This window comes from Calliphora vicina, chromosome 3 (genome assembly GCF_958450345.1).
Source record: "Calliphora vicina chromosome 3, idCalVici1.1, whole genome shotgun sequence".
Taxonomy (NCBI): Eukaryota; Metazoa; Arthropoda; class Insecta; order Diptera; family Calliphoridae; genus Calliphora; species Calliphora vicina.
The window spans coordinates 48,994,962-49,012,457 of record NC_088782.1 but is presented as its reverse complement, the minus strand read 5'-3'; the positions used below and the strand labels follow the sequence as shown (position 1 = coordinate 49,012,457).

The 17,496-nt window shown below is 30.5% G+C and overlaps 1 protein-coding gene across 1 annotated transcript in view; it reads left to right on the top strand.

Moving 5' to 3' along the window:
* Positions 1–4,094: 4,094 nt before the first annotated feature.
* The window catches only part of LOC135954476 (supervillin-like), a 364,594-nt gene continuing 351,192 nt past the window's right edge, over positions 4,095–17,496 (top strand). Inside the window, exon 1 of the mRNA XM_065504655.1 lies at positions 4,095–5,165. Within this exon, the coding sequence (XP_065360727.1) occupies positions 4,979–5,165 (187 nt within the window). The 5' untranslated portion in view covers positions 4,095–4,978. The remainder of the gene's footprint in view (positions 5,166–17,496) is intronic.

Here is a 17,496-nt window from a genome sequence, read left to right as displayed (position 1 = left end):
TTCTATTGAGCCTGAAAAAGATTTTATTCAAGACAAGATTCCACAAAAGTGTTCTTAACTTTAATAAATATCAAAAAGATCTGATTAAAGAAAATAATTACGCATTTGAGTTATGATTTATATTCCAGAAGTAGCTAAACATATTAAGTTCTTCAGATTTTAAAACCAATGCAGCTAATTTAGTGGGTCTTCACAGCTGCAATGCATAACATATAAATTTAACCCCATCTAAGTAGGGTATCAGCTGATTGTCTGTTTACCATAAAATTTAGCATTTTATTAACAGCTTTTTTCATCATCATTTGTTTTGATTCTTTCGATTTTACATAAACACATGTGGTTTCTGTTGTTGTCGTCTACTTTTTTTTAAAAAAAAATTTAAAATGATGAAAATTTTCGTGTTCATTTAAATACATGAACAACGAGACTAAATGAAAAAAACAAAAAAGATGAAGAAGAAAAAAACAGTGAAATAAAAATGAATGAGTGAATAAGTATCTCTTAGATACACACAAGTACAACAATGAGCCAGAGATACTTGTACTACACTACTGCTGCTTGCTTGCTGGCTGGCTTGTTTATTTGTTGTTATTATTGTTATTTTCCTAACACTCTTGTAGTTGTTGGTTCTTTATTTTTATTTTATTTTTTTTCCTCTGTTGTACATCTAACAGATACAAATTTGTGTGTGAGTGCCTGCCTGGTTTGTGTTTTTTTCCTTAATTTTTTTGTTTTCCTACAAATTTATTTTTGTAAATTTTATTGCACAGTGGTATTGTTTAACTAATTGCTTAAGAAATATAGAATTTATAAACTATTAGCGGGATCGGTTTAAAATTTAGGATATTAAGAAAGGAAAAGTAGAAAAATGTTTAGTAAAAAAGAAGAAACTTAATTATGATTTATTTGTCTACACTGAGGTTAATTACACTATGCAACTCCAAAAATAGGCAGGTTGTTCTGAAGTAGCAATTCTGTTTTATTGAAGTCCATAGAGTTCGGAAATACTTATAGTTTTTTTCGATCACTTCTTTAAGTACTTATAACGAAATAACGATATTCTTATAGTTACAAACTTCAAAATATCATAAGTATGTTCTTTTGATATTAAAATATTTTTAGCTTTCAAACATAAGTGACTTTTTGAAAATCTGCAGGAAAATGCCTGAGTTATGGTTGATAACGTTTCAACGAATTCACTTTCTTCGTCAATTTTTAATATTCCTACGTTCTAAGTCAACGGTTCTCAAATGGGGACCTGCAGTATGCAAGGGGTCCATAAAAACAATCCAGTTGGACGTCCAGGAACTCAGGAAAACATAAACACTGGAAAGCATTAACACTGTATTTAATTTATTTTCCCATTTTTTTTACTTTCTTATAGCTTAACTATGATTTAAAATCATTATTTTATTTATATCTGGCAAAATAATTTAATTCGAAATCATTTTATTATGTCTGCTGATGAAAACTGTGGTTTATATATTGCTTGTTGGCTCTAAGGCGTTGGAGCTATTAACACAATTGTCAACTACAAGTAAAAATTGGGAAAATCCAAGTTTATATAAAAACATGTAAGAGAGCAATATTCGGCTGTGCCGAATCTTATATACCCTTCACCAAATTATACTTCAAAATAAAAATTTTAAATATTTTTAGGTAAACAAAATTTATTTTTTTCCAGTTGTTTATTTAATTTTTTGGAAAAAATTTTTTCGAATTTCAAATTTTATTTTTAATTTCTTTTTTTTCAATTTTTTTTTAATATTTAGCGAAAAAAAAATTTGGTTTAAATTTAAGATTCGGGTTACAATTTTTTTTTCCGATTTTGACCTATTTTAGGTCCAACTTACTATGGTCTAAGATCTTTGAAATATCTGTCATTAGATATCCATATTGTCTATATTAATGACTTAGTAATTCAGATGTAGGTCAAAAATCGAGGTTGTCCCGGTTTTTTCCTTATATCTCAGCCATTTGTGGACCGATTTTCTCGAGCCGGAAGAATCCCGGAGATATTAATGTATGAATCGTGTATGTAAGTTATTTGGGGGCTTCGGAAAGTTGATTTCAACAGACAGACAGACGGACATGGCTTAATCGACTTCGCTATCTATAAGGATCCAGAATATATATACTTTATAGGGTCGGAAAATTATATTGTGGAAATTACAAACGGAATGACAAACTTATATATACCCTTCTCACGGAGGTGAAGGGTATAAAACTTAAATCCAAATTAATATGGATAAAATAGAAATTGTAACTCAGAAAAGCGTTATTTGATTTAAGAAATCCAAATTATTATGGTAAATTGAAAATCAAAATAGCAAATTATTGGGTGTATGACTTAAAAATACGGGATTTTTTTAAAATTTTTAGCTTTTACTTTGAAATATTTGTACATTTGAGTGAAATTTGAATCATATTTGGCCCTTAGGGCTTGATTCTGAATAAATAAATAAATCAAAAAATATCAATTTTGAGGCCAAGAACGAATCAAGCCAATATCGTACGCCTTGTTCCAAAGCGACGAGTATTCCAGGGAGAGCGTTCTACATCGATCGATACAAATAGTAGTCGGGACTATAAAGCGGGTGAGGAAAAACTTCCCAACCACTTTTTTCTAAATACATAGTTTTTAACAGGTACTGCAACATGTGGCAGAGCATTGTCATGATGGAATTTTACGGTTTTATGTCTGGCCGCATATTTTGGGCGTTTTGGGCCAATGATCGTGATGGTCTGGCCAGATTTCAGCAGCACATAATAGGGTGGAACCTTTTGGTCCCACCAAAGTTGGTGTCGATTCGGCTGGTTAGGCGGGAATAACCTACGATCTCTTACGCTTTGAAGCACCGGCCCCTACATGGGTGTTGTCGGATATAGGTGGTCTAATGAGGACATCAGAGGGAGTTAAGTAATTCCTATATCGTTTCAGAAATCCGAGACACTTGAATGCTTCTTCCGACACTTGAAAAATGTATTTAGACCAGCGGACATCATATTGTATTCTCATACCCAGAACATCACGATCATCTGATTCCACAATATTTACACTACCTATAAATACAGATAAAGCGACATGATCTGTTGTTCGCTTTTGTGTCAACATAAAACACTGAGTCTTCGAAAGCGAACCTATTTTGCTTCATTGCCCCGATCTCCAACAGGCTTGGTCTATAACTGAATGAATATGAATGGCAAATGTTACTGCCATCTACAAAATAATAGATTGGGTTGGAAATTTGAGTAGGAGAAAGAATGGATCATTGCGGTACCCCTGAATTTATCTTTAACTCGTTTCATGAGATCCCATCTATAAAAACTCGTATAGAGCGATCTCTAAGAAATATCTAGAGCCACCACTTCTCCAAACGGTGAATGGAAAGACACCATATTTCCGATAGGAAGGCTAGCAAGTATCCCGTAGAGCTTCCTCTGGAAAGTGCAGAACAAATTGCTATTGGACGGAAATTGTCAGGGTTATTAGCCTCTCTATTTTATGGAATTGGCGTTACATTATCAACCTTCCAACATACAGGAAATACGTCGGCACGGTAGGAAGTGCTAAAAAGGTTAGCTAATGGACGAGCTAACGTCGAAGAGCACTGCTTCAAGACCAGCGCTAGTATGCCATCTGGTCAAGGAGACTAATTTATTTTGAGATCTGATTCGGAGCTATAACCAATTACGGACCGATCGTTATCAATTTCGGCTGTTTGAATTATTTCTATATGAAACTTATTTTTGTTAAATTTTATTGGGATACCAACATTTTTAAGAGATTTATATTCGTTAAAGTGATTCTCGGAAGTAGGCCTTTATGGGAGCAATGGTCAAGTCAGATGGATGGACGGATATCGTTAAATCCACTGATTCTGAATCGATCGGTACTCTAACTCTATAGATATTCAAACCTATGCCCGGATCAGATCAATAGTTGGAATGTTCTATATAATTTTTACTACTCATTATTCAAACGCCCCCACAGCAATTGTTTTTCTTTTGTCAGACAAGAGACAAAAGTTGGAATTGACGATCGGATCAGTTCTCTAAAATTGTTACTATTAATTTTTCCATAGCCCCCACTGTGCTTGTTTTAGTGTTGTTCTCTTGTCAGCTTTTTTTCCATTGCTACTGACGCTGTTGTTGGAGGTGAGAGTTCTAGATACTTTCGTTGCAAATACACAATCTTTTTTTTTTATTTTGTTTCATATTGTAAACAGAAATAATACACAGGCACACATTCAGACACAGATACTCATGCTACTGAGGCGAGTAACTGAATGAATGAATGAATTAATGAACAAATGACTTGACTGACTGAATGAGTGAATGATGATGAGCCCAGAAATTTGTACAATTCTTCATTTGTTTAGTTTTACTGCTACTGCTGCTGCAAGTCGTCGTCGTCAAGTATTTTAATTTTGGTTTTTTATTTATTTTATTGTATCGCACAGTATCGCATTGTATTATTTATTGTATCTCGTCGTAAGACCGCGACTAGACGTCTAAGGAATATAATAGAAAATATAAAAAAAATAATAGGAATTAAAAATAAAAACAACGTCTTTAGAAAGAAAAACAAATAACAAGATTTTGCTGCTTTATGATCTTTCACTTTAACGATTTTTGCCATCATCTCAAAGATACGACTTCAGTTTTATGTGCGTGAAGTAAATAAAATAATTCAATTGAAAGTGTGTGTTTTTCCAGCTACATCATAAATTTAATACGATTTTCTTATAAGAATCTAAGCAAAGAAATAAAAAGTGTTAAATTTTTTGAAAGAAGCGAAAGTTAAAATAAAATTTAAAAAAATAAATATCCATAAGTAAAGAAAAAAATAAAAGGGAATAAAAAAAGTTCCTTAAATTAAGAAATAAATAAAAAAAAATTCAGTTTCCAAAGCTGAAAGTGTTTTATAAATAATTGCTGTTCAGAAAAATTCATTTTATTAAATTAATTCCACAATATGTTGGCCATCAAAGAGTGTCTAATACGTGAAGGTGTCTTAAACCTTAATCCACCCAATTTATCTACAAATTCCTCCACCTTCAACAACCCATTACCACCATATGATGTAAATTCTGCCTATACTTTGTATAGAAATCGTTATAGTTTTGGCTCTAATCTCAATATGCTGAATAATTCACTAAAAAGTTTGTATTTTTCTTTATAATTTGCATGTGTTTTTTCAAAAAATTCTATAGACTTGAAGAAAAACTATTTTATTTCGTGTTCTACTTTACAATATTTGATACAACAACAAAAAAACCAACGATTTATAAAAATAAAATGATCTGTAGTTTATTTTTAACCAAAAATCTCTCAAACTGCAGTCAATTAACAAACAACACACACCGAAAAATTACGGCCCAGCCATCAAACAACAAAAAAAATAAAAACGTTCAAATACATAATGTTACCAACAAATAATTATATGTATAAACGAAAATTCATTGATGACAAGTTCCGAAAATCACGAGTATTAAGAGAAAATTAAATAAATCAAAATAACAACAAATAATTAGACATGAATAGGGAGTTTCACAGTTTGAAATTAAGCATAGCTATAGATTTCTAGTTTTAGGCTTTGTAGTAAACATCTTTTGCAAAATTACTAGAGAAATTTCACAGTCCAAAACCACAAAATATTTATGTACTTATTATATAGGTTTGGCATTCCGTTTGTTATTTTCACTATATATTTTTCCGACCTTATAAAGTATATATATTCTGGATCCTTATAGATAGCGGAGTCGATTAAGCCATGTCCGTGTGTCTGTCAGTTGAAATCAACTTTCCGAAGCTCAGGAATTCTTCCGGCTAAAATTGAGAAAATCGGTAAACAAATGGCTGAGATATATTGAAAAAAAACCAGGACAATCTCGATTTTTGTCCTATATCTGGATTACTAAGTCATAAATCTAATGATAGATATTTCAAAGACCTTTGCAACGACGTATATAAGACCATAATAACCCGAATTTTTTTTCACGGAAAATTTTTTTTCGCTAAATATAAAACAAATTAATAAAAAACAAGTAAGAAAGTATGGTCGGTCAAGTCCCACCATATAATACCCTACACTAAGTAAAAGAGCAAAAACATTTTTCTTTTAAAATTTCAATAATTTATATTTTTGAGTGATTTTCGGAAGTGGGCCTTATATGGGGGCTATGACCAATTATGGACCGATCACCATGAAATTATGTCGTGTGATTTACGGCTATATGAAAGTTTACTATGTTGAATTTTGTGAGTATACCAACATTTTTAAGCGATTTATGCACGTTAAAGTGATTTTCGGAAGCGGGTCTATATGGGAGCTATGACTAATTATGGACCGATCGTAACAAAATTTGGTGACATGAATTTTGTATATATAAAACTTATTTGGAGAGCAATTTGTGGAGATATATTTGTAAATTAAACATTTATGACCGAGGCTAGGTGAAATAATGGACCGATTTCAGCCAGTTTCAATAGGCTTGGTCCTTGGGCCGAAAAAATAATATGTACCAAATTTGATCGAAATATTTTCAAAATTGCGACCTGTACTCTGCGCACAAGGTTTACATGGACAACTAACCAACCAGCCAGACGGACGGACATCGTTTAATCGACTCAGAAAGTGATTCTAAGTCAGTGGTGCCCGAACACATACCATCAAAGCTTTGGTTGTGTTGGTAAAACAGCGGAGAATTTGATTTTGTTCTGTGAGTTGAAATCAAAGCAACAAACACATGATCATTATAAGAACAGCGGAGAATTTGATTTGATTTTGTTCTCTGAGATGAAAACAAAGCAACAAACACATGATCATTATAAGAAAACGCACAAGTAAGCTTATAGTGTATGTGTATCAAAGTAATGTCAGCAGAATTTTCTTGCCCTATTACGCGTGCTAGGGAATTGTGATTTCGGGCACCACTGTTCTAAGTCGATCGGTATACTTTAAGGTGGGTGCTAGACTAATATTTTTGGGCGTTACAAACATCTGCACAAACGCATAATACCCTCCCCACTATGGTGGTGTAGGGTATAAAAATTAAAATTAAAAAAATTTAAAATTTAAAAAAACAATTCGAAAAATTTTTTTTTTTCCAAAAAATGAAAAAAAACAACTGGAAAATCAATCAAAATTTTGTTTACCTAAAAATATTTAAAATTTTTATTTTGAAGTATAATTTGGTGAAGGGTATATAAGCTTCGGCACAGCCGAATATAGCTCTCTTACTTGTTTTTATAATAAATTAGAAATTATATTCTAACTTCACTTACCGAACATCAGCCCATATTATTCCAACAAATCATAGTCTCTGTCTGGAAATGAACCAGCAAAAACCCCACCCTCCCTAGGGGTAGATTACCACTCTACCGTGGGGCCCTTGTAATAAAATACATGGATTTGTGATTTACTGCACTTTTAGCAAATCTACAATATTAAAAATCATTTCAAGCCGGATAATTTTAAACAGATTTCTGATTCTAAAATAAATGCTTTGTAGTAAACTACTACCAGAGTTTACAAGACCACATTTGTACGACCATAAACCTGTAGTAGAGCTAAAGACCATAGTCTCAGGCGCAAATCGAACCCACAACCCTTAGAGGTATAGATTAGTAATCTATCAACTAGGCTAAGTGAAAACCCTAAGTATAAAATATATGAATTTCCGATTTACTATTTCAAAGAGTAAGGTTCTAAGATAAATGGTAGAAATTAAAATGTTTGCAAAATTTATTCTTTGCAGTAAACTGACATTGCAAATGTACTACAGTTTATGCCAAAACTTAATTTACCGATTTTACAGACTAACAAAGACCAAAAGCTCATTGTAACTCAACAGATTATAATCTGGAGGACATGGTCTACCATGAGTTTATGATTTACACCTTAAGCAATAGTAAAAAGCATAGCAAAATGGTCTTGTAAATATACCAGACAAAAACAGCTGAGCATATTAACACATGCTAACTTTCGAGATAAAATGTATTGGAAATGTTTTAAATTGAATTTTGAGCTTCGACTTATGTTCAATAAATTCATTAAACTTTTTTGATTTTAATTCGTTACGAATTAGCTAAATTTTTAATTAATTATTTTCACAACAAAAAATAATTGAATGAAATTTGAATCAATTCAAGCAAATTAGGCAGAAATGAATTTCAATTAATTTCCAAATCAAAGAATTTGTAAAAAAAAAATTGCAATTCGTTTTCAATTCAAATGAATCTGTAAAATGAATTGCAATTCATTTGTTATTCCTTTGATTTGAATTGATTTTGAATTCATTCATATGAATTAGAACAATGAATTGCAGCAATTCAAATGAATAAAATCAAAAATGAGTTCCAATCAATCAAATTCAAGAGCAGACTAGGGGAATGAAAAATAAAAATTTAAGTTTCTTTTAGCAAATAAACAAGATTTTCCCATTTTGATTCAATTCATATTCTGCCACTACCTGACAATTCCAGCATATCATTGAAATTTCAAATCTAAGAATTTTTTGTCTTTGGACTATAATACTTTTAAATAACAAATTATTTGAATAACAAAACGACAGTGATGACTGTAGATTTACTTACAAAATCAATTCAATTCAAATGAGTTGGAAATGAATTGCAATTTACTTTGACAAATTCATTTGAATTAGAAACGAATTGCTATTCCTTTTTACAAATTCATTTGAATTGGAAATGAATTGAAATTCAATTCTGTCTATTTCGTTTGAATTGATTTTTTTGTTGTGAAAAGAATTAATTCAAAATTTAGCTAATTCGTAACGAATTAACGTCAAGAATGATTCATTTACAGCTCTGTTGTCTAGTTTAATGAATTTATTGAAACGAATTACAATTCACTTTGTCAAATTCATTTGAATTAGAAACGAATTGCAATTAATTTTTATCAAATTCATTTGAATTAACTCAAATTTCATTCAATTCATTTTTTTGTGTGATAAGAATTAATTCAAAATTTGCTAATTCAGTGCAAGAATAATTCGCGAATTAATTCAAAAATTAATAATTCATTTACAGCTCTGCTAGACAACACTTTCAAAGTGGCTTTACAATCTGTGAAACGCCTTAGTTTTTTTTAGAAACACATGTCTAGCATTTAGTCCAATATTTATTCTGATTCTTTGGCATTATTTTTTTCTTCAAAAAGTATTATTTTTTTTATAAATTTATTGACCCAACTGTGAACTGCCTAAATTTTAGTTTAAACTTTGTTCGTCATTAAATATTTGGATATTTTCACTAAATTGCTCTAATTTTATATGTCAATCAATAATTAACATGATAAAATCACAAAGTTATTCGTATAGCAAATTAAGCTGGTTAAAAGTTTATTTAGTTTTGCAACATAAAATTGAATTTGATTCAATAATTCTATATAAAATTCAAGCACATTTTGTTGGAATTTGATTGAATGAAAATGTAATTATGTTTTAAACTTGAAAAATATTTGAAAAAATTAAATATTTTTCAAACAAAAAACATTCAATTGCTTGAATATAATTCAAGGCTTGAATTACACTTGCTTTCAACTTGCATTCCGGTAAAAATGCTTATTGGGTTGATCAATTTTAAAACTAATTATGAATAAGGCCTTAAGTAAATATCTATGTTGTGAATAACAATTTAATGCAGTTTTTTTTTAAATTTCAAAAATTGATGCAAGAATTAGTTGAATGAATAAATTGAATGGTTAGGGAAATGAACTTGTTGAAAATAAATACAATAAATAAATATTCTTAAACAAATTTCTCTAATGATTTACAAGTCATAAGTTTGGTACTGTTTTTAGTTTTATTTTTGTCTTTATTATATTTTAGCATTAAATTTGTTTGAATGTTTCTACCCAGTTGTTTCAATTATGCGCTAGATGATTACGGGAAATTCATTTGTCATTGCTGGTTTTTGGTTTTTGACTAAATGCATTTAAAATGAATCGACTAAATTTGGACAATGAATCATTAATTAGATATTGTCTTTGACGAAATAGTTTATTGGAAACTGGGACAGATCAAGCAACTTGATTTTAATATTCATACTTATTGATATGCTAAGGTCTCTTTAGGAAAATATTTAAACAAATAAGTGTAACCACTAAATTAGACATACAGATTCTACTTTCTTTTGAGAACCAACAGAATATTTAATTAGAATAACTTATTACCAGGGAAAATGGAAATATGCCCTAAAAAAGTTTTTTGTGTGGTCTTAAAATATATAAAAACATGTTAAAAATGCTGAACCTATTTAATTTTTAAAGCAAAATATCAAAATTAACATATTGAAAAAATAAGAAAACCAAAGCAATTTTTCAGGAAATTTTATTTTTGCTTTGGATTTCTAATTCAAACAATAACAGTTCTCACCTAATTGACAGTCTCTCGATGTCCATATTCGTATTTTTTTTGTAAATGTTTCTATAGCGATTTTTTACATATTAATATACTATGTAAAGCTGATTTAATAAAAACAAATTAGAAACAATTAAGAGTGATATATTCGACTGTACCGAATCTTGCATATCCACCATCATATGAGAGGTAGGGTCAATTATGGACCAATGCACAGTGGCCGAAATACCCAATCTATCGTAGCTTTAATGAAATTTTAAAATTCAGAATTCGGCAAACTTTTTTTATTTTTTTGGAAAATTTAAACCTCAACGGATTTTTTTCTGTTTTCTTTTTTGTTTTGTTCCTAATATTCGCACAGCTGTAAGCGTTCATACTTAACACATATTTCAGCAAGTGCAGCAACTATTTTTTTGCTTTATTCAAGAGCAATTTTGTTGATAGAAAAAAATTAAATATTTAATTTTTTAATAAGATTTGCGATTACATTTTAATTAATGGGTATGTATTAAACAAAATTAATTAGTTTATGATCTGTGTATGTATGTTTTAGTGCTTAACAGTGGTAAATGAAAATGTCCTTTATGAAAGGGTTTGAGATATGAAATCCAATTTTCTATGGAATAAAAGTAGGGTGGATTCGATCGGATTCGGTTAACTGTTTACAAAGTTTGTTTTAATGGGTTGTTATCTATGTCAAGTTCAAATATAGGCTGCAAGTTTTTGCTAAGTTTTGAGTTTTTTAATTAAAATGGCAGAGTGTAAACGCACCCTTTTTATACCCTACACCACCATAGAGGGGAGGGTATAATGCGTTTGTGCAGATGTTTGTAACGCCCAAAAATATTAGTCTAACACCCACCTTAAAGTATACCGATCGACTTAGAATCACTTTCGGAGTCCATTAAACGATGTCCGTCCGTCTGGTCGGCTGGCTGGCTGGCTGGCTGGCTGTCCATGTAAACCTTGTGCGCAGAGTACAGGTTGCAATTTTGAAGATATTTCGATGAAATTTGGTACATATCATTTCTTCGGCTAAAGGACCGAGCCTATTGAAACTGGCTGAAATCGGTCCATTATTTCTCTTAGCCCCCATACAAATGTCCTCCCGAAATTGGACTTTATCGGTCATAAATGTTTAATTTATATATGTATCTCCTCAAATTCCGCTCCAAATAAGTTTTAGATAAACAAAATTCATGTCACCAAATTTTGTTACGATCGGTCCATAATTAGTCATAGCTCCCATATAGACCCGCTTCCGAAAATCACTTTAACGTGCATAAATCGCTTAAAAATGTTGGTATAGACACAAAATTCAACATAGTTTACTTTAATATAGACATAAATCACACGACCTAATTTAATGGCGATCGGTCCATAATTGGTCATAGCCCCCATATAAGGCCCACTTCCGAAAATCACTCAAAAATATAAATTATTTAAATTTTAAAAGAAAAATGTTTTTGCTCTTTTACTTAGTGTAGGGTATTATATGGTCGGGCATGACCGACCATACTTCCTTACTTAATTTAATATGGCTCCATAAATTTTTGTGCAAAAATTATAAGGAGTGGTCGTAGACCATTGAATTTTGGCACCTAGAATTATATGGACTAAATTAAGAAAAAAATTAAATTTTATCAAAATCGTTCACGCCCAACGCTCACTGCCCATACAATCCATAAAATTTTTCTTATCCAAGAAAGGGTCTAGAAATTTCGTACATACATTTTCTGAAACAAAGGAAGAACGCATGCTAAGTTTTATTAAAATCGGCCATGCCCACCGCATACCGCCCATGCAATCCAAATCGATTTTTTCGCATAAAATTTGTCCTATCCAAGCAAAAGTCTAGAAATTTGGTCCATACATTTTCTGAAACAAACAAAGATCGCATGCCAAGTTTCAATAAAATCGGTCACGCCCACCGCCAACAAGGCGGGTAAGACTTTGAAGATTTTTTCACTTTTCCAGTAATCCAAAAATTTTTATTTGGCTTAATCATGTAAAATACAGTTGTTGTACCGAATTTCGTCAATTGGAGATTGGTCAAGTCCACAATGTATATTTTGTAAAAAAAAATTTTAAAATTTAATGAATTGATTATCTCTAAATATATATAAATTAAAAAGAAAATAAAAAATTCATTCACAATTTTTTATGTTTTTAAAGTTATTAACAAAACGCCGCTAAATTGGGTATTTCGGCCACTGTGCAATGCCCAGAAAAGTTGGTAGCAAGATTTATGTTCATATAAAACTGTTTTATGTCCAATTTCATTACGATATTAATTATTACAAGATAATTAAATCGTTTATTTCAAAAACCAGTTAAGCGACAAAAAAATCCAAAATTGATTTATTGGGCGATTACTGTTTTGTTTAGGTAAATGCATTGTTTAATGCTAAAAAAAATAAATACTGTCCCCTTATTAGCATAAAGAAGTCAAGTGACAGCGATCGACTGGCCCTACTCTATTTTGTCATAAATGTTGTATTGTAGTTCTCAATAAATGTGAACAAAATAAAAGATTTATAAGCTCTAAATTTTTACTTGGTTGGATATGAAGAGTTTTATGGGAATATTTTTCTATGGCCTACAACGGAAGCACAATGCTGTTTATAAAAGTTAACTTGTCATTTTACTTTTGAAGTTCCTAACAAAATGGTTCTTTGTTTCAGAAACCAGTCATAGGAAAATATATAATTTTTTTAAAAGTAAGTTTTCTTTGATTTACTCAAAATCAATAATTTGTTGCTTAACTGGTTTTTGAAATAAACGATGCAATTATGAATGTTCAAGTCATTTTCTGACGGGGACCTTGTATGGGATATTCCGGGCGGACATTTGTATGGGGGTTAGGTGAAATCATTGCACGATATTGTCCATAAGGACTGAGATCGAAAAAACCTTAACACACGTTTTCCATTAAAATTTTTTCAATTGTGTTCATTTGTTGTTAATCTGATTATAATGAGTGACGAGAAAAAAGTGCGCACTAAAATTATTAAATATTTTCAGCAAAATCCAACTTGGTCCTACAATAAGTTGGCTAAACAATCAAAGGCGCAAAGTACAGGTAGCAATTTTGAAGATATTTCGATAAAATTTCTTACATATAATTTTTTCGCCCCAAGGACTTTCATGGTGATCGGTCCATAATTGGTCATAGCTACCATATAAGGCCCATTTCCAAAAATCACTCACAATTATAAATTATTGATATTTTAAAAGAAAATTGTTTTTGCTCATTTACTTAGTGTAGGTTTTTTTTATGGTTGAGCTTGACCAACCATACTTTCTTATTTGTTTTATGTTGCTGATGCTCGAGGAATATTGTAGAAAATTTTAGGAGCCAAAAGGTTCTTGGCCAAAAGAAGCCAATCATTTGTTGCATAGGGCTCTATAAATACCGAAATTTACATCAAGGAATGTTTGCAAAAAAGGATGCTTCCATTCATAAGACTTCTTAATGTGTCCACTTAATTTGCCTGATTTGGCATCCTGTCACTACGATAAGCGAGGTCTTGAGTGGTACAAGAACAATAAAGAGAGGCAAATTCTCCAAACTGCTTGGAGCTAAAGCCAGTGAAGAGATATTGGGCTCTTGTTAAAATAGAATTGAAGAGCACAAAAAAGGTGTCCAAAAGTTTGGTAGGTTTTAAACGGAGATGGTCTACCTGTTCGAACAAAGTGACAGGAAGCATTATAAAAACCTTAATGGAGGGGTTTCCGGAAAGGTTCATAAATTCATCTCTATTGATTTGAACTGTAAAAATAATATTTTTTGGAAGTTGTAATAATGATTTTTACCAAAAAAATAATCAAAACTATAGGTTAGTGGTTTCATTTTTATTAACATTTATGATGTGAAGATTTTTTCGATCTCACTCCTTAGTTTAGTGTAGGGTGAGTCGGTGTAACTAAACCTTTATCCTTAACTGTAGCTCTCCAAAGGGTGTAAGGTATTTATCACATGATTCCTACAAACAAAACTCAACTGTGTTTATTTACTAATAATCCCAGCTGGTTACATGATTTTCAAATGTAGGTAAATAATCAACCATAAAGCCCGGCAGATAGATAAATACACATGCTCTGGCCGTTCAACCGACCTTCTCACAGAGTCTATCCATAATCTTAGTTTTTAAACTACGTGTGCAACTATAACAGGCATTATTATGTATAAATTAAGCTGCTGTTTTCTTATATCTTTTTTTAGTTTTTCTATGTTTTTTTTTTCCTATTTTGGTTTCATTTATTATTATTATTATTTTTCTAATAAAAAGTTATTTGTTTAATGTTTTGTTATGTAAATAAAATAAAAAAAAAACCACAAGAACACCAGAAATATGAAAAAACTAATTTTTTGGTTTCTTTGTTATTTTACGAGTATTATTTACGAGAACAAAAAATGTGTGGATTTTACTAAGAATCCAAAAAATATTAGTAGTTATGAATAGTAGTAGCTGTTGGGTTGTGGTCTTGTAGTAGTAGTAGATGAATGTTAAAGTGTCAGAAAACAGAACAGTGTAACGAATTGTATTCTATAGTATTTATATTCATATTCACAAAGACGACAACTGTCTTGTGTTTTGAATTTTCATGTATTATTTTACATTCAAGCTAACATTCTTACATAAATATTTCTTCATCTTTTAAGTCAGTTGTCGGTTTTCTTCTAATATTTTTATGTGTGTTTTTTCTATTTTTTTTTCATAATAATTTTTTCAAACAATTGTTATGACTATATGAATCTAATGTTAAATATTTATTTCTGTATTACGTTACTATTGTTGTCATATTTGTTTTTTAAGAAAAAAGACAAATAAGAATACACACGTAGACATTGCACTTGATGAGATTTTTCAAGGGTCATTTCACCTTAAAGAATATTTTTTTTTTAATTATTTTTAAGCCTGCCTACACCTCTACTGGGTGTTCAAATTTTTAGTGGTCACGTACATGTAGAACATTTAAACAGCTTTACAGTGGATTCGTTTTATGGTAAAGTAATAATAAAACTTAATAATGAACTTGTTGTGAGTGCAGCGTAAAATTTGTAATATTAATATGTGGCAAGCTTTCAGAATATTAATGATAGAAGTGTAAAATTTCATTCTAGCAGGTACTATATTCTAACTATGTTCACCAACTTGGGTGTACAAAAAATATAAGAGAAAAATATCGTTGCTAAATAAATTTAAAAAAAAAAATAAATTCAAAAGGATTTGTCCTTTGACCCCGGTGGTGAAAGGGTTAATGTTTCCCAATTTCAGTATAATATTCACTATATATTTCCACCACCATAGTGGGGAGGGTATTTGTGCTGTGATGTTAGTAACGCCCACTTAAAAGTATAACGCTCGACTCAGAATAACTTTCGGGGTCGATTAAACCATGTCCGTCCGTCTGGCTGGTGCGCAAAGTACAGGTCGCAATTTTGACGATATATCGATCAAATCATAATATCGACGTGTTATATACCAATGGACAGAGGATTTTGTCTATTTTGCAAAAATATTTATTACTTTTGACAATTGAAAAATTCATGGAATACTTTTTTGAAAAATATGACATAAAATGCTTTTTATTGAATTTTTGCGAAGACAAAAAGTTTTCAAATTGAAATTAAATTTTGATTTATAAACATTTTTTAATGAAATTTTTTAGTTATAGAGACTTTTCTATTGAAAATGCAAAAATAAAAATAAATCTTGAAATTTGTTATCAAGAATCCCGCAATTCCCAAAAAAGTTTTGAAAAATTCCTAAAATTGGGATTTTTAGTTTTTTGATTATAATATCCATAGCAGGGGCGGGGTTATCGAAACCCTTTACAAAATTATTAAGAACATATTGGGCCATCTAAAATGGTTTCCCATATTTTGATATCGACTATGCCATTTGAGAATTTTGTCCCTAAAGTGGAATTTTACATAAAAATAGCAGTTTTTAGGATGTACCTGGTCCCCTCGGAATAGAAAATTTTTATTTTTTTTTAATTTAAAATATTTTGTATAGAGTTAGCTTTTCAAAAAGTATATTTGCTTTATACATCTTCTTAGAAATTTGTTCAATAAGTTAAAAAGAAAAAAAGTACGTTTTTCCAAAAAAAACTAACGAAATTTTTTTTATTTTATTAAATTCAAATGCATATAACTTTGAAGTCAGTCAACAATGTTCAACAATTATTTTTCTATTGGACATATACATTTATAGGTAGTCCAATAAAAGAAAAATTTGGACATGATTTATCAAAAAAATGGAATATAAATGCGAATATAGCGATAATTGATAGCTTTTTCCGCTTGAATTTTCACTCACTTAGGACCATATACACTTAATTTCATATCCATTATTATAGAAAATTCAAAAAGTACCATTAGAATATAGAAAAACTACCACTTGTGGATTCCCACCCAATCGGGCCCATGTAAGCTTTATTTCATGTTTCTAGGTTCATTGGTGAAGAAATTACAAAAAGTACCATTCAAATAAAGAAAAAGTACCAAAAAGTCTTCGCCTAGAATTCTCACTCACTTAGGACCATATATGCTTAATTTCATGTTTCTAAGTCCATTGTAATACAAAATTCAAAAAGTACCATTAGAAGAATGAAAAAGTACCTATAGTTCAGTTCTCACAGTTCTCATGGTACCTAAATATAATCCCTTATTTCAACACTAACTTCACTCAGATACATATCAGCTAACTTTAATGTCTAAGTGAAATAATTTAAAATATTAAAAAGGTACCATTAGGAGAAAAGTACCAATTTCCCTTTTCCTCCTTGAACACCCCTCAAATTTTCAAATTTAAAAATATTTCATTTTGCAAAAGTTGTTTATGCTACAGACATGTCTCAATCGATTAAAATCTGTGTTAATGAGCCCAATAATAAATATGTTTTAAAAAAGTACCAAACTGTTTACCCGGATTTGGCCCAATATACACCTTGGTACTCGAGTTCCAAATAACACCCTGTTAGTTAATTTTTGTATGAATCCAGGAACCAACGTTAAAAAAATTATCAAAATTGGCTTAATAATTTCAAATATAATGTATTTTCCCGATTTTATCCCCTTTTTGGTACCTTTTTTATCCCC